The sequence below is a fragment of the Plectropomus leopardus genome, chromosome 11 (genome assembly GCF_008729295.1).
Source record: "Plectropomus leopardus isolate mb chromosome 11, YSFRI_Pleo_2.0, whole genome shotgun sequence".
NCBI lineage: Eukaryota > Metazoa > Chordata > Actinopteri > Perciformes > Serranidae > Plectropomus > Plectropomus leopardus.
This window is the reverse complement of record NC_056473.1, coordinates 14520832-14539314: the sequence shown is the minus strand read 5'-3', so window position 1 is coordinate 14539314 and position 18483 is coordinate 14520832. Positions and strand designations below refer to the sequence as shown.

The window sequence follows — 18483 nt, the reverse complement described above, 5'->3', positions numbered from 1 at the left end:
CTCCGGCTAGCCTGCTCAAATGCCACTTCTGGATACTTTTGATTGCGGCTGGAACTTTAACTTTTGACTTGTTGGATGCTAAGTTAGCCGCTAAACCTAACAAAGCGGTGCGCAAAAAGAGACAAACATATCGTTCACAGACACATAAACAGAATTTAGCGACACAACCATAACTTACACGACTGTTTTACTTTGAGAGACATTGATTTATTAATTTAAAAGTGCCCAGGCAACAGCTTAGGTCCTGCCAACTGCCCACAACAAGAAGGAAATGCGGGCTTTATCACTCGGGGAACGGTCAGATACTACGAAGTCGTAACCGCTGATTTTAGCCAGCTATATGCTACAACTTTAACACGCAGACCTTTACTGTAAAAAGGTTAATTCCTCACCTTTTAGCGGTGCGGTGTTTGGAGCCATTTTTCCTGCAGCTGCATTTTTTCCATCCACTTGCACCGAAGAGACGTCAGTTCCTGTCGAGGTGGTTGGATGGAGTTTTGGTTGGACACAGTTGGATCACAGCGTTTCTGCTTGGCTGGCTTTACTGCAGATGACATGTGAGAGCAGCGACACCGTGTGGAGCAAAGTAGTTAGTGTCGAAATACATGTGTTTATGTAAGTCCTGGAGGGATATGCAGAGGAGTTCAGGATAAGTTCAGCATGTTTTATGCAACATTACAACATAACACCACTAATGGATGGAAGAAGTACTCAAATATTTGATTTAAATAACAGTAACAAGTGTGGAAATACTCGGTTACAAGTAAAAGCCCTGCATTCAAAATCTTACTCAAGTAAAAGTATCAGCATGAAATATTCTTAACCTCTGAAACCTGCATTTATAGTTTTTGTGCTGCATTCAGATGGCTTTCACATGCATTTAAACCTTTTGAAAGTTAGCAAATTGGTTTGATTTCTTTAAAAAAACACGGGGAAAATGGTAGTCAACAAGTCAGTATGAAAGGCCCAGCCAATTGCAAAAACATAGTAAAAGGTAACAAGAAAATGACCTGAAAAGTAGCTTAAAAAAGAGAAAGAATCAATGGAAATTATCAAATAGTTAAGGAAAAATACCAAGAAAACTATATAGGATGATAATAACTAATAATTACTGTTATGATTATTATGCATTATTATTATTTTATTTCTATTTAGCATTTTTATTTTATTTTAGGACTGTTTTGGGTCATTTCCTATTTTTGTTCTTTTACTTTATTTTGTTTTTGTTTTTTGTTTTTTGTTGTTGTTTTTTTTTTTGCTAATTCAAGGTAAATTTCTTGTTACTTTTTAATTATTTTTTTGCTCATTTTTTGGTCTTTTCTTTTGCTGAGGTTTCAAATTATTTAAGTGCATAAAGTAAAAATATGTAATATGCAGAATGGCCCATTAAAGAGTAGGCTAATACATATTATATTACTGGATTATTATTAGCAATACATTAGGACTAGCAGGAGCAACTGGCTCCTATTGTTAAAATGCTCCACTGAAAGGTGCAGGACTTCATTTGTTCTTGCAGCACTTACACTTGATAAAGAAAAATGTTAATGCATTAGCTTTTTCTACCATTTATATATTTAGTGTATGCAGGAAATCACTTATACTGTTACTCTCAGCATACTGTTTACATGGTTGTGCTTTTGACCCATTTGCATTTTGTATTTAGATTTTAAGTAAATGAAATTGAGTAGAAGTATAAAATACCATAAAATGGAGAAACTCGTGTAAAGTACAAATCCCTCAAAATTGTACAAAAGCACTGTAATTGTACTAAGTTATGTTCCATCACTGGACATCACTTTAAAATGCTGTTTATCAGTGATCCCAAAACAAAGATAAATATGTAACAACATAGCAATGACAGGAAACACATCCTTATGCTTTGTGTATTTTGAGTGACATGATACTGGCAACTGTTTATTAATAATACATTTACACGAGTACTGTGCATAAGTTAAGTTTGGGAATACTTTACTTTTTCTGTTTAATCCTACTTTATACAGATTCTACAGACATAAAGACTTTACTACATTTCAGAGGGAAATATTGTAGTCTACTTTACACTCTTACACATTTACAAATATCTATACCTCTGCCACCACTCTTAGTACCCTATGTAGGCCATGGCCTATGTTTTACACAGGCATCCTCTGATCATGTACCGTGTAAAGCATCAAGTACAAGCATTGTGTACAGTATAAAGCATAATTTGTATACGATTTAAATAAAAAATACCATAAAGCTTAGACCAAAAACACATTTTTATACATGTTTATTCTGTGTAGGCATTGTTGTTGACCTTTTATGTATTTTTATCTTTTTTTCTGTATATTGTTCTAGTTATGTCTGGTGACATATGACTGATATAGTGCTGATTTATTATTGTTGTTTCTGTAAGGTGACCTTAATTGTCCCAAAAGGCACCCACAAATAAGAATGTAATATTCCTAGTATCCTTTATACGTAATGGCCCAGGTTTTACACGAACAACCTACAGAAAAAAACATTAAAATACATAAAAGGTCAACAATCAATAGCCACACACATAACACACAAAGTGTGCACATAATTTTTTTTAGATAGCATTGGGGACATTTTTTCTCTGTTATACACAAAGAAATAAAATGACATTAATATCATTCTATAGTTATGGAGCATTATTGGTAAAGCAGGTGCACTCACCAATTTGGATCACATAAATGTAATCAGATATATTTCTTTGAAATGCGAAATATTTTCCCTCTCAATTAATTGATTTTGCACTAACTCAGTGCTGTCGTGTACAAATATAAAAATGAAATGCTTCTAAACCAGTGTCTAACCATTATAATATTACGTTTTCTTACACCAAACACTAACTCCGCCCTCGTCAGGGGTTGACTGAACGCCACGTACAGTTTGGCTCAACGCACCTTAAGCCAGGGGCTGACAGCCTGATACACTTTGACTGACAGATGCAGCAACCAATCAGCTTTCAACGCGACTGTTTTACAAAGAAAGTATACTTTTTATGTCCAATCAGGAGCGTCGAAGGAGGGGCGTTGCCATGGTGACTACAACCTTTTTTACTGTAGGTTGTGGTCATAGGAGGTTTGTATTATTGGTGGTGGATGACAGCTGTAAACAAGCTCCGGGGAAGCTCAGGAGGAAAATAACTAAACGGTGAAAGAATAAGGAAGAGGAGCTCAAAGTAGGTCTTAATTTTTTTTTTTACACTAAACGTGATTCATTTCTGCAATTTACTTTATGTGCTGAGACTTGTTTGAAGCTTTTCTACAGCTACAGGATAATGAATTAACTGGCTGCCATCTTCACGAAACAGCGTGCTCTTTGAATGACACCGTTAGCCTGTGTCTTTCTCGTGAATTGTGAGTTATAGTTTCACAATACTCTCTCAAGTTATAAGGCTTGGATGGAGAAATTGTTTTTTAAAGTAGGCGTGCTGCGCTTTATCCACTGAACACGTGTGTTGCACAGGGCTTTGCCTGTGGTGGAGAGTTGCTTTTCAGATTAACTTGCATAACCTCACCCCATATTGTCTCTCCAGGTGAAGCTGAGGTTTGTACCTCTTTTGCAATGCTAGGCTTGATAAATTATAAATTAAAGGTGTTGTCTGTTTTAAAGATAAAACACCTGCCTACACTGTCATGCTGAAAAACTGGACACTTCAAGGGACTGTTGGTTATTTATGATGGGGAGGTGTGATGAAACGGGGGAGGCATATCAAATAATTTCTAGAGTGCTGGGGAGGGACATACAGTACAACTTAAAATGGTCCTTTTTATATTCATTTAGAAAATCTGCTGAACCCTGAATCTTGGTGGAGGGTGTGAAAGGCATGTTTCATTTAAGAATCGCCAAAATTAAACCATTTATACCATAGTGTGCCCCGGGGATAATTTCTTGTAGGCCGACAACTAGTGTCACCCTTGTTCCCTTGTCAAAAAGCTTTCTCCATTCGATTTTGGATTATTGTAGAAAATAAAGTCAATAGCAAAAACATTTATTTTCAGGATAAAATTTTGTTCAGGAAGATAATCTTAACTAATGAACACGTCAAAGGATTTTTTAAGCCTAAATGCAATCACCAGAAGTAAAATGTTAGCATTAGGCTATAAACAAACTATACTACAGTCGCTTGACTTACCACCCCCATCACAACAAGGCTGTAAAGCCCTGTTCAGCACAGTTCGGTTTGCTGATGTTCTGTAGTCCCATTTAGCCGCTTGTTCGCAAACCGCCTTTTTTAAGACACATAAAAGCTTCAAAGTTCACTGTGTATGAATGGATTTTATGTCGTAGAACAAAATGTGAATGTCTCTTAAGCTTGTGTTAACCATAGACCTTATTTCAGGCTTCAAACCAAAAACCCATTCAAAAAAACCCATTGAATTCTAGACAAGGAAACCAGTGATGATGAAATGCTAACTCATTTCCAGGTTTTAGGGCTCATTCATATGGCACTCGATAGCCATAATTTGTAAAAGCAGAAATTATTGTGGTATTTTTCAAATTTTGAAAAAAACGTATGATGCATGATGTAGCCTTTCGTCTTAAAAATCACTCAATTTTCCATGTCTTGTTAACAGTTTTGCCAGAATGAAACAGTTTGCACTGCACAGATCCTATAAAAATATTAAATTCTGTGCACCTACATGCAATAATGAAATTAGTGACTATAGTTAAAACAAGTTTTTTTTCAATGGCAAAAATGATTTATGGCAAAGGGAGGGTCATGCACCTCCTCTGATAAATAAAATACAGTCCCTAACCACAAATCATTTGTTTCTTCTTCTTCTTCCTTTGTGTATTTAACTAGATGGTGAGGAGTAAAGCCCTGGTTCACTGTGGGCTGGTTTTGCTGAGTTTGTGGCTGTGTATCCAGTCAGTGCCGATCAGCGTGGACAAGACTAAAGCAAAGCCTGAAGAGGAGGATCTGGGGGCACCACAGAGTGCTGTAAGTGAGATGGGTAGTGTTGTTTAAAGCATTTAAAGCTGAAATCTGAGTGTTACAGCTAATTACACCAATTACCTCTTGGAGAGAATCACTTTGGCTTACAGTGCCTAAGATGGGGTGGATTCACATGGAAAGTACACTTGCTTGTGGGTTAAAGGTTGATGGGAAAATTTCATTGACTGCATTTCAGAGTATTTGCTCAAAACAAACAGGAGCAATATCAGGTTAAATAGTGTGCCACTGTTCAATAACAAGAGTTACGTGGCACAGAAGTTTAACATAACGGCCTGAAGTCAATTTAGATATGAACAAGTTAAACATAGATTTTAGTCATCCAACAACATGCACTTATGTGTGCTTGGGTTTGTGCTTCAGGAGACTGGGCTGCACTACGACCGCTACCTCAGGGAAGTCATCGAGTACCTCGAAAAAGACCCCCACTTCAAAGAAAAGCTCAAAAATGCCAACATGGATGACATCAAAGTATGTGTGCACACTCACTAAACATGTTATTTTGCAAGCTGTTTGTTGGCACGAACATTTCGTATTGAACTGTTGATTTTCTGCTGTTGCAGCAAGGCAAACTTTCCAAAGAGCTGAACTTTGTCCACCACAATTTTCGGACCAAGCTGGACGAGCTGAAGAGGGAGGAGATGAACAGGCTGCGCATGCTCATCAAAGCCAAACTTGACATCCAAGGCGGCAACGGTAAGTGCTCTGCACGTCTCGCTGATGTCTCAATTACAAACTTCTGCTTCTTGAAGTTGCACAAGAAGTTTTGTAATACACATCAGCAGTCAGGTTTCTGAATGTAGGATGTTGCTCTTAGACACAGAAACGTTACGTAAAACAGCACCTACCTCAGCTATCAGTGACTTATACTGGTCAGTGTGAGCTGCTGAATGAAGGATTGCATAACATTAGATCTTTAGATAGAGTTAAAATAATCTTGACAAGGTTTTAAAAATATTAACTTTAACTGTCTGATACCTGTAGATGCCCTGAATGCATTTGCGATTATTTATTCTTACTTAGCTCTTTTCCAGAGTAAATTTGATTTGAAGCTTAAGTAAACAAAGCTGATGCTTGCCCAGCTGTGTCAGTAATGTACTGAAGAACTAATGAAGCACAAAATGTCTGTCGCAAACACATAGGAAAATGGCAACCAACGAGTTGAATGACACGATCTCTTTCTTTCTATTTATTTTATTTTATTTTATTTTATTTATCCTGGTCAAGATGGGCTGCAAAATTTAAATGTTCCAAATGCAAATACAAAGTAAGACAAATACCATTACAAAAAACGACAATAAATACAAAATATGCAGCAATCAGAGGCAAAAAGACTCATAGCAAATAATGGCACATGTTCGAATCAATGACAGTGATCTGTAAAAACTTTTTTCAGTATTTTAAAACATGTCATGAGAGGCAAATTCCAAACTTGCAGGACATGTAAGGAAAAGGCAGATTTACCCAGCTCTGTTTGGGTGTTTGGGACCATGACTAGAATTTTTTTTTCTGATTATCTAATAGCTACTGGAGTAATATGTCTACAGTAATTTACCCTGTAAAGCTTTTGCAAAAAAAATTAACTTATGGGTTTGTCTCCTTAAACACAGTGAAGTCTATTGAACCATTTCATATCATTTACGTTGTAAGCGTACAGAAGCTTGCAGCAGTTACAGAATGTATGGCAGCATGATTAACTACATCCAGCTTTTTCAAAAGAGATAAAGATACATGCACATAAATAAAATCACAGTCGTTTTTAGTGAATGCCATCTTTAATGAAATACATTGTTTCATATTTTAAGTTCCAAGCATTTTATCTAACACCTTTACAGTGAAATGAAACTTTAAATTTCTCCCTTCCTTGCAGGCCGGACTGTGGACCACCAGGCCCTGCTGAAACAGTTTGACCACCTCAATCACCAAAACCCCAGCACTTTCGAGGTGGAGGACCTGGACCGTCTCATCCAATCGGTAGAGCCTGTGATGAAAAACACCCAAACACTGTTCACTAAATAGATCTGTACTGTAGTAGGCCTGACTTTTTTAAATGAATAATGCATACTGAACAGCTGCAGTTGCACTAATAAAAATGTTGACTATTGACTTAATTTATCAGTTGAGGTTGTTTCACACATTAATATTAACATAAGATTGCCAACCCAGATGAGAAAAGGTTGTTTTAAATGGCATTAAAAGCATAAAACATCAGCTAAAAATATCACAAAATTTGTTGTAATACATCGCCCCACCGATACTGAAGTTATCATGGATACAGATTTCTACATGTTGTTTGATCCTTGGATGGATAAGACATTTTTAGAGTTTTAAGAGACGTTTTAAGACGTTTTTTTTACTACAACATGTACCTCTACACTGTTCAGTGCTTGTATGAAACTACAGCTTGTTCAAACCTATAATCAGTAAAGAACACCTTGCCTCATATTATTGCTATAATTAGGATGGGGGAGCCTGTAGAGAATTACAGGTGTCAAACAGTACACTGTGTTTCTCAGCGCAGCTCAAATGTCAGTCCCATTACTGTCCAACATTTTTAGGTTTTAATTGTAATAACTTGGAGGCATTTAAGAGCTTTATTTTGTTTGTCAGAGCGAGTTTGAGAGAACAACATGTTTCCTCTGAACTAAAAAAGTAACAACAAAGGGGAAGTCACCTCACTGTGGTTGCATGTTTCTCTGGTTTTACGGTGAAGTTTACAATCAAATGCATGTCTAGCCTGACAATAATTTGTGTAGTCCTGTGTAATGTTAGTTATTTACTATTTATGCCCTTGGGCTGCTTCGCGAAATGCAAACAATCATATATATTGGATTTAGGGCTGGCAGCATTAACGCGTTAATTGTGATGTTATTAAGTTCATTATTAGCACATTGAAATTCATTCAGCCAGGAAGACTGCGTTATTGTGCCCAGGATTATTCTGATTCACCACTTGGAATCCAGAAAAGTGGGCGTATTAGTATATCTACAGAATCCAGGTTTGAATTTCCTCTTTTCCTGTTGTTTTTTTTTTTTTGTTTGTAGGCAACCAAAGACCTGGAGAACTTTGACAAGGACCGCCACGATGAGTTCAAGAGGTATGAGATGATGAAGGAGCATGAGAGGAGGGAACGTCTGAATGCCATGGATGAGGAGGACCGCAAGAAGGAGGAGCAGCACTACGAGGAGATGAGAAAGAAACATGCCGACCATCCGAAAGTTAACCACCCGGTTAGACTCCTTCTGTAGTAAAGTCTTTAGTATTGCTGCAAATAACAAACACCAAAAAATATAATTTTAGAAGAGAGGAAGAAACCCTGAAGGAAACTGCTAGGTGGTGTGTGACACCCGCTGTGTGTGTGTGTGTGTGTGTGTGTGTGTGTGTGTGTGTGTGTGTGTTTGTTGTGGGGTGGTGTGTTGGGTTTGTTTTTGTTGTGTGTTTTTTTTTGCAGGGCAGTGAAGACCAGCTGAAGGAAGTGTGGCAGGAGTCAGACGGCATGGACCCAGATAACTTTGATCCCAAGACCTTCTTCAAAATGCATGGTAACCAGAGACCATTTCTGTGTCGAAAGAGCCAAGAACAACTCTGTCCAAAATAGGATCTTTTGGCCGAATGTGTTGTGCATAGAGCAGTGATAGCCAAACACATTGTTGACATAATATTAATCTGATATACTTGTAAAAATTTGTTTTTTTTGGCAGACACCAATGGAGATGGCTACTTCGATGAGAGTGAGCTTGAGGCCCTCTTCACAAAAGAGGTATTTATATTAATGTATTTTGGTCTAACTGCTCTGGTTCTGCATGTTTTAGGACAATAAAATATATAAGAGGTAAAAATTTGCATCTGTATGTGTCTGCAAGCTGGAGAAGGTGTATAACCCCGAAAATGAAGAAGACGACATGGTGGAGATGGAGGAAGAGAGACTGCGAATGAGAGAGCACGTTATGAACGAGGTGAGTAACACTAATATATCTGGAGCCTCTGTCATACATGTTATTGATACAGTGATTATCAGCTGTTATCTGGCTCCATTAATGATACAGCATCCTTTAAATCCAGTGAGTGAAAAGATTCAGGGCCCTATTTAAACAATCTATGGTGCTCAGTATAAAGTGCTTGGCACAGGTACATTGAGGGCACTTCAAATTACACTTTAAATGTTTAAATGGTACATCATTTTAGTGCAAAGTAAGGTGCGAAGGGGACTGTATTTAGTTAATTAAGGATAGGTGTGTTTTGGGTTTAACGTGAATTCAGAGTGTCATCTCTCATTCCCTTTAAAAGACAGATGCACCTGGCACACTGCTTTTTACATGGTGGATTCAGCAGTGATGTCAAGGCAGCAAGTATCTTGGGACAGTTAAGAAGCAAAACTAAAAACTATAGTGATTAACTTAACAGAAGAAACAGAACTAAACATGTAGGTCTGAAATAGAAAAGTGACGCTGTTCCTCCTGTTCAAATTTGCACAGCATGTCTTTTGATATGGAACTGGACAGCAGCCCTGCTTTGGTCTAGGCTGCATTCACGTTTAAGAGAATATTTGTATTTTCCTCATCAATGATATATTATTTCACCCACAAGCTATCCATCTGCACACCCTTGTGTGTGTAACAAGCGGAGTGTATGCTTTGTGAATTTGCCCATGTAAGTGCATCTTGCTACATGAGTAATGTGCCCTTTAAATAGCAGCAAAATACTGTGCAGCTCTGACTATAGACCAGGTTTTTGTTGGTCAATTGTGCAATCGTTCTCTGTTGCAATACACCAACAATGCACCTGACCACACTTTATTTTAAGGCCTACACACCCATGGGCTCACAGACGAGTACAAGTACATTTGCTGCTTACACAACTTTGGCACTGGCTGTGAAAATGACAATTGCGTCAGTCTGAAACTAGTTATGACACCAGATTATACTTGTATATTTCACCTCCATTTTTTGTCACAAATGCAGTATTGGTATCTGAAATATTATGTTTTAGTCGTTAATCTTCATTTTAGCACCCCTATTTGATGAAAACAAAACAGTGCAAAAATACATCATCAGTCTGAGCAGTGACAAAATCAGAACAGTAGTTTGTCAGATATCACTTGTATTGTCACTGATAGACAAAAAAACACTTAAATGAGAAATTGCACACAAACTTGTGCAGACATTATCGGTACTGCAAGATGATAAAAATGGGTTGTGCTTAACAGTAACAAAGGCATTGCTTTAGCAAGGAGTTTCAAGATCGATGCTTTCCTCTTGCCAACAATTAATCTAAAATCTTTATAGACCCTTACATTGATTAAAGCAGCGTTGTGTGTTAATGCTCAGGTGGACACCAATAAAGACAGACTTGTGTCACTGAGCGAGTTCATGGCGGCCACGAAGAAGGAGGAGTTCTTGGAAAAAGATGAGTGGGAGGTAAGAGGTAGAGCTTTATAGAAAAGTCTGATAGATGTAGACAGAAATGTGAGGTTCCTCTTGAGAAGATCATGATTACTGAGTTAAGTCAAAAACTGGTTGACCTTGTTGACATGTTACTGTATTTTTACAAACATTAAATTCAACCATCAGTTAGAGCATTACACTATCTGCACACTGAAAAGATAAAAGACACCCTGTAACTCCTTGCCCTCGTCAGACTTTAGATCAAAATCCCCTTTACACCGAGGAGGAGCTGAGAGAGTATGAACAGCATCTAGTCAACGAGGAGAATGACATCCATCAGAAGTCGGTAGAGCTGCAGAAACAGAGAGAGGAGCTGGAGAGGAAACAGGAAGAACTTAATGCCCAGAGGTTGGGGCTACAGCAGGTAAGCTAAAAAATAAATTATTTGCATGCAGAATCAGTCTGCAGTCATTTAACAGGGGCGTTAGATAGAGTAATATCCACACAGTAACCCATGGTTAAAAGTATTGTGAAGGAATACTTTAACTGCAGAATGAGCATTCGTACATCAATTTCTGCTGTTGTTAAACATGGACTTTTCAAACTCAAATTCATCAAAAAAAATGTATGTTTTTTGGATTCTTCATTCACCATGGAGCCATGCGAGAAAAACAGATTTCTTCAACAATTCAGCGTAACACAGGGAGTAATTGTTATAAAGTGTGGCAGGAGTCAGACGGCATGGACCCAGATTACTTTGATCCCAAGACTTTCTTTAAAATGCACTGTAACCAGAGACCATTTATGTGTCTAAAGAGCCAAGAATGACGGCGTCCAAAAAAAGAATCTTTTGGCTAAAGTGAAGTATTCCTTTAAATAATTTATAATTAATTCTATGCATGATTTGTTGGCATGTGAAAGGCTTATTTCACTGAAGCAACACTGTTGAGTTGCACCCAACCGCTATTAAATTCTGTAGATTCTCTGTATGTACAGCAAGCAACATTTACTGCTGCCATGTTTGAGATGCAGTGGGCAGGTTAAAGAAAACAAGATTCACCTTTTTTTTCCATCATGGCTCAGGGGATTTAAAGGCATGTCAGAAAACAAAATATATACATTAATAAAATGGGCAGAGGTTCCAACATATTTTAAGATGCTCTAACATTTGTAATTGTTTTTTGTCTTCTCAGGCAGTAGAAGAAATGGAGAGGATAAAAGCTGAGGTCAAACGTAAGTATCACTTTGCAATGATTGTCTAAATTTAAACAAGGAGAGTTAGAAAAGATCAGACTTTTAAAATAAAACACACTTTTATAAAGTTGGAGGACTAAAAGAAGACATTAAAACAAAATGATCACAATTAAAGCAGCAGAGGCCAAATGATCCCGTATATGAGTTAAACTTGAGAAATGCTTGAAACTACAATTCCTGTAATTCCCTAAACTTTGGAAACCTCCCTCCAGAGCCACAGAAGGGATTTTACAACTGTTTCCAGGCTGACTGGTACTCCTCAATCAAAACAATTTTGACTTTTGTGCCTCCAGTACAAGCATCCAAGAAAGAGTCAAAAACTTAGTGCCATTAGCAAAAACTGAAATGTGACGGGAAAAAAATGATCCTTATCTGAAGTTTCACAGTCATACGAATGTAACTCATCAACCTGCACCAATATAACACTCTGTTGCAGAGCCGGTAGCTCCCGTAGCTGAAGGTGAACCAGCACCACTTATACCAGGAAACAGTCAGCCGCTGCCCCCTGGTCACCAGCAGCAAGATGTCCCAGTGCCCGGACACTCTTAGCAGGCCTTGGTACTCTGTGTGCTGCATGGGTAACAGTGAGCGTGTGTGTGTGTGTGTGTGTGTGTGTGTGTGTGTGCGTGTGTGTGTGTCCCTCTTGTCATGATTCCATTTTTGTTCAGAATTTTTAGACAAAAATATGCCTAAATATTAAGAGCACATAAGAAAATCTGATTTCAGGCTTCAGATTTTGTGCCAGTGTCCATTATGCGTGATTGGCCTGCATAAATCAGAAATAGGGAGCTGCTCCAGATTTCTTGGTGAACAATCGACCCTTTTGTTTTTGTTATTTTCATCTTTTTTCACAGCAAGGACTCTGTTCTCCACGGGAATTGCTTTTGGGTGAAATGGCGGGAGGGAGACTTCTGGACTGCAAAGTGAATGTTTTGTTTTGTGCACACTGTAGGTCATTGTCACTGATACTGTCTCTTAGAGGATATATACGTTGAAAATTATTTATTTATTCTATTAAGTAGAGCTATTAATTATTATCATGAAAATGAATGACAGGAACATTAGCGTTTATGTTGTGCTGCTGGCTGGTGAAATGAAATGGTCCTCTGTACACTTTTCATGTTGTAATATATTGTGCACATTAACTTAGAGGAGACAAACATTCTGGATCCAAAAAACATTGTTCTTTCTTAATTTAATTTTTTTCGGTTTAAAACATCAATTACAACAACATCTATTAATATTGATTTAAATATGCTATATGGAAGAGTCCAGACAGCAACATTTACCCAAGGTTCTCATTAGCCATCATGCTGTTGGTTTGAGGGGTTTTTTTTCAGACCTTTTACTGTGAAATTCTTCCATGTACACATAGCTGAAAATTTCCTGAGTTTTTTTTTCTTTTTACAAAGTTTATACCTGCATCAAATGCATAAATCTGTTGGACCAGATGATTGAAGATCATATTTAGTTTACAAAAAGAGTTACATATATTTAAGTCTTTTAATTTAATATAATTGTGTTGGTGTTAGAGTGACAATTGTATGGATGTCAGAATGGTTGTATGGGTGTGTGTTTAATTTGAATTTAAGAATGATGTTTAATTTATTTTTCATCACACCACTGTAAATGAAACTGCAGCAGGTTGAATTTAGCCTGGTGTCTAACATAGGAGAAACTTGAATTAAAACCAAGGAGATAGTTAGTCATTTAAGCAAATTGAGGACAATAAACAGGTTGATATTACATGTATCCCTTTTAAAAAGCAGTTAAATCTTTCCACCCCCCAGCGTCCTGTGAGATATAAAACTATTGTAGCCTAAAAGTTTTGAATGTGGACAATAAAGTGAATGAGCTTGCAGGTTTGAGGTTTGTGTCTCTAATTTAGTCATACACTCCCTGATTATCTTAAAAACACAGTTTAAAACAGTGTGGGATCTAAGGTGCATCTATGATAAAACACGATTAAATAGACTTTCTAGATATTTCATCACAAGTTGCATATGGATGACGTGATGAGTTTTAGTTTTGTCCATATGAGGTTCTGAAGCGCTCATCGAGGTAGCCGCTTCCTGTAACTGGAGGATATTTGTTGGAGCCATCGCAGGGGATGATCAGAGCCTCATTATCTGGATGGACAAAGAAAGCCATCGACTGACGGGCACTGGAGTTTCCAGCAGGTGGCAGCAAAACTCTGTGGAGCTGAGGGAGAGGGGACAAATTCTATAAATCATTTTTTGCTTTTGTAACCCAATGATTTATACTGCTTAAAGGTTCTGTATGTAACAGGCACATATACTAGAGAAATGGCTTCCTGAGCAGAGAATGAAATCACGCCACCTTTGTGTGCGCTAAAATCCGAGCTTCTCTGTGGTTTGCTGTAGTGAGCAGGTCCCACTGCGCGCACATTAGTGCATGTGTGTATCCCACTGGCTCATCACTACGTCTTTGCACTGTGCTCATTTAATGGTTACCACTGTCATCACAGAAGTGTTGCACCCACCCTGTGCTTCCCCTCAAGTTAACACCTTTGACTGCTCTGTCAGAATTGTTGCCTTTGCTTCACACTGTTTATGGAGTTAGCACCATTAGCTGCTAGCCACCAGCTATGCCACCTCTATGTTGAGAACCATGAGCAGACCAATCATGTGCTCTTACTTTGTATGCCATTATCCCTTATTATATAAAACACTTCTGCATAAAAAGTCTCATGCTCTGACAAGTAGCGTGCCTGCACTCTTTATGCCTAATTGTTTTAAATGATGATGCTTTAGTAAAACTGCGTGTGTTTGGGAAGTCCTGTGAATTTGACAAGATAAATGAGACTTGGATTATACTAGAAGAGTTGTGTGAGAGTTTGTAAATTGATGCTTTAATATAGTTTTACTGCTGATAAACGAAGCCCCTATGACTTCAATTCATAAGTCATTTTCTGGATTCTTTGTTCATTGTGGGGGCGTGCAAATAAAACAGTTTTCTCACAGTTTTTCAACTTAAACCCAACATTTGTAAGGTAGGTAGATCTTGAATATGTCTTGCTAACCCCCCTGTACATACATGTGCCCTTTATAATTATTATATCATTTTCAATTAGACAGATACAATCCAACAAACATTTTTCAGTTAGATGTGATATATTTTTGTAAAAAGTTCTCCTCAACTCACCACAGAGATAAACTGATCGCTGGTCCAGCGCTGCATAAGGTCGGCGATATTGAGGAGGACCGCTCCAGGGACGCCAGGAGCACTGATGAATTCACCTGAACGTGCACGCACCTGAAAGTTAACAAGTATCAATTGGATTACACTGCCTGAAGATTTCTTTTACAAAAACAAATATCAAAACACAATTTCAGTTTGGTAATGTGGTGAATGTGGTTTTTAATTTGTTTTGCATGGGAAGAGGCGAAGACCACGCAGTGGGTGGGCCACTGGTGGAGATGTGAGTGATGTTACCTGCAGACCTCCAGAGTCCTGGAACAACAGGGTGATAGTGCCATAATCTGAATGTTCTCCACATCGCAGCTGGCCCTCCTTCACTTTCTCATGGTTTACTGATGGATAGTACAGAGACCGCAGTGTTGTGCCATTCTCCTCAGCTAGAAGAGACCCAACAACACTGTTACTATCTGCCTAGTATATTAATACCACAAGATTATACATTGGGGATTCAATACTATACTGGGATTTAGGGTAGGCCTTTTTGTGGAAGTGATTAAAATCGAGAAGGCACTGTAAGGCCTGGCTTACTGAGGATATCTTTAGAGTTATTTTTCCACCAAAGTTTTTTAGAGCAACAAAAGTTTAATTTGAATTGCCATCACTGTGACTATGAGCAGATCTTGTTATTTTGACCTACTCAACAGAATAGAATTTTGTTAATTCAATACAGATTAACAACAGGATAACAGTGTTACAACATATCACCTGATATAGACCCATTGACTGTGGTCAACTTGACCCGAGCAACTCCACAGTAAGAGCAATTAGTTTAAAACAAAAACACACTTTCTCTGTCTCATGCTGTCTTCAAATGTTGCACTTGAAGTAAAATATTTGACGAAGGCAACATACTTGTACTTTAAATGTAATGTAATGCAAAGTGTACATACTTCCCATAAGTTGGTGTGCACTGAGGAACACTTCAGGGTCCAGACCCAGACTGTGGGCCATCACCCTCAGCACGCGCACACTCAGCTCTTTGCAGCGTTGGAAGAAAGATGTCTTGATTTCTTGGAACCCTTTTACAGCTGATGGCCATTTCTAAAGCAGAGGATAAAGGGTTCATTTATTGTCAACAACAACACAGTGCTGCACAACAAAATGCAAGCTGTAGTCCCTTTATGCTACGAGTTTGTTTGCCAGACGGCAGCAGGGTAAACACGCTGTTGCTGAGGTGGGTACAGTCTTTGAATATCTGAATCTAAAACCTTTTTTATGATGTTTATGAACACATACATTTATTAACACATACTATAAGCAGCCAGTTTTGATAAGGAACAAAAAATGGGCTCAGCAGGCAATTTGAAAAATTAACTCGTCAGGTTTTTGGTGAAGGAGTATTTCTTTGTCCGAATTTCAGGTCTACAGACAGCAGATGTTGTATGCTGTTATGATGTAAGTTTCCAACATTTGGGGGACACATAAGAAATTGAGGGTTTGGAGTCCACTTCCCTGAAATTTTGAGCATAAAAAAACTTAATTTTCTGCATTTTGGTCAATTTTTATACACAAATTTGGCCTTTGCTGCATCAATTCATGGTGAAATTGGCTTTAATTGTTGTTGTTTTAAGAAAAAGAAAGATAAAAATATTATTGACTGTTATTGGGGGAGAAAAATTCACGTCTGAAATATTGAGGAAGACGTGCCTCCTATGTACCCCCCAAACCAACGCCCATGGTATTTTGTACAGATTTTAAAAATACCTTGTGAATTCTGGGTTATATAAATAAAACTGACCTGACTTTACTCTCTGGTAGATAATTAATGGGGAAACTGTTTCTTAATTACCTTTAACTTATTTCAAATAAATTCTGTGCCACAATTTTCTGTTTCTTACATTTGCTGATAGTGATATATCAGTGATAAATCAAAACTGGTTTACAATATTGACAGACCAATTTATGAATCACGCTGTAAATAGAACACAACTTTATCTGGTTAACAAAAAAGTTAGAGATGAGCTTGTACTTGACAAAAGTCTTTCAAAGAGACAGTAAGCCATTACAATGTCAGGGTGAAATGAGGAAATGTTGAATGCCTCCTTTAGGTCTCCAGATCGCTCAGGATTCAACCTGAAAGAACAGTTGTTTCAATTTAAAATGAGCAAACTAAACTGCAAATAAGTGTGTGGTGTGTTCATCTTTTGGTTCCTACCTCTCAGTCTCCATAGACACCCAGCCGTGGTTGGGACAGATGGCAAACCCTTTCCTGCTGAAGGGTTGTTTCTCTTCATCTGGCTGCAGGAAGAAAGTCTTGGATACCGCCATAACACATTCCACCTATCCAAACACAGAGGATGCATTTCACTTTACATTTACTTAAGTGCAAATTCAAGGCATGCTACTTTACACTTCTACTCGGCTACATCTCAGAGACAAATACTGTACTTTTAACTCCACTAAATTTCACAGCTTTAATTACATTTCAGATTACATTTTTTTGTACGCTTCCTGTCCAGTGACAACCATGCATCTACAAATTTGGTGATTTTTGAATGTTCATTTTTCTGATAAAATGAACAATTAGATATTTCTTGATGGGCTGGAAATGTATCCTACTTCTAGCACTAAATGAACTCTTTCAAAACCCTCTTGAATCGGTTGAAAACTGCACCAAAAACTGAAAACAGGGCAGTTTTTCTCAGCGAGTGGTTCTCACAGGACAGCACTTAAATAACCCATTGACTTGAAAATGAGGGAACTGGGAGTGCTAAATTGCTAACTTGTTATCAGGTTTTAGGACTCAGTCCTGCAGCACTCTATAGACAGCCAAGTAAGCAAACACATACTGATAAAAAAAAACTTATTATGTTAAAAAGTTATTTAAGTGTTTAATAAAAAGCTTTCAATGTCTTAAGTTTTTTTTTCTTAATCCTTATATCATAACATTTCACCCCAGGTTATTATACAACTAGAGCTGTTTTCCCATTGTTATGTATTTACCTCTTATCTAAACCTGAACCAAACCCTTAGCCCTTAACCTAACCACCCAGTGTGTGCTACACATTAACAGGGGGGACACTATTTTAAGTGGGAACACATTTCCATATATATCCAGTTCCAGATTATGTAGTGAATTCTAACATTTCACTGCTTGTGAGACTTCTTCTTCTGTGTGTGTTAAAGAAATAATATTTACACTATTTAATAGCAGACACAAGTGACTATTTTAAATCACATTTAGAATGCAAAGAGCTAGAGACAGACAGAAATGTCAAAAATGTCACAACCAACCCCAGTCTCCCCTTCTACTAATTTTATTTTGGAAAGTGAACTGAAAACTTCTTCCACCACTGCAACAAAGTAAAAAAACGTATTTGCTTTTCTCACCTCCTCCTGAGTGATCCCAGTGTTCGTCAGATAAACAAAACCAACTTCTGTAAAAGCTGTTTTCAACTCTTTGCTCAGTTTGCGCATCTGCTCCTCAGATACATCTTCCACACTCAAACTGTATGCGCCGAAGTCCACCACTGGGATGCTCATTGTAAAAAAAACAGAAGACGTATCCGAATGAATCCAGAAGTAGAGCTGCAGGATTTAACTACAAACCTTGCACAACATGAGAGTTTTAAAAAGTTGCTGACAGTGGCTGCGACGTCATTCTGCTGTCATGTGACTGCTTCCAGCCAATAAAAAAACAGTTCTTGATTATCTGAA

The 18483-nt window shown here is 37.8% G+C and overlaps 3 protein-coding genes across 4 annotated transcripts in view; 1 reads left to right on the top strand and 2 right to left on the bottom strand.

Moving 5' to 3' along the window:
• pik3c2a (phosphatidylinositol-4-phosphate 3-kinase, catalytic subunit type 2 alpha) overlaps positions 1–480 on the bottom strand; it is a 58693-nt gene extending 58213 nt beyond the window's left edge. Inside the window, exon 1 of the mRNA XM_042495616.1 lies at positions 393–480. The gene's annotated coding sequence lies outside the window, so the exon portion shown is untranslated. The remainder of the gene's footprint in view (positions 1–392) is intronic.
• Positions 481–3093: 2613 nt separating this feature from the next.
• nucb2b (nucleobindin 2b) lies at positions 3094–13465 on the top strand. 2 transcript variants are annotated; one of them, XM_042496029.1, is made up of 14 exons: positions 3094–3187; positions 4817–4954; positions 5330–5437; positions 5530–5662; positions 6837–6940; positions 8011–8196; positions 8418–8508; positions 8668–8726; positions 8830–8922; positions 10294–10383; positions 10604–10774; positions 11544–11583; positions 12041–12162; positions 12459–13465. In XM_042496029.1, the coding sequence occupies exons 2-13, from the start codon at positions 4817–4819 to the stop codon at positions 12151–12153; spliced, it is 1326 nt and encodes a 441-aa protein (XP_042351963.1). In that variant the 5' UTR covers positions 3094–3187; the 3' UTR covers positions 12154–12162; positions 12459–13465. The 2 variants fall into 2 exon arrangements, with proteins under 2 accessions (XP_042351963.1, XP_042351962.1); XM_042496028.1 differs by having other exon boundaries at positions 12041–12182.
• si:dkey-10o6.2 (uncharacterized protein LOC100124608 homolog) lies at positions 12858–18404 on the bottom strand. The gene is made up of 7 exons (XM_042496030.1): positions 18157–18404; positions 16982–17106; positions 16833–16899; positions 15717–15867; positions 15061–15203; positions 14770–14880; positions 12858–13806 (listed from the first exon to the last, which is right to left on the bottom strand). The coding sequence occupies exons 1-7, from the start codon at positions 18307–18309 to the stop codon at positions 13627–13629; spliced, it is 930 nt and encodes a 309-aa protein (XP_042351964.1). The 5' UTR covers positions 18310–18404; the 3' UTR covers positions 12858–13626.
• Positions 18405–18483: the final 79 nt, after the last annotated feature.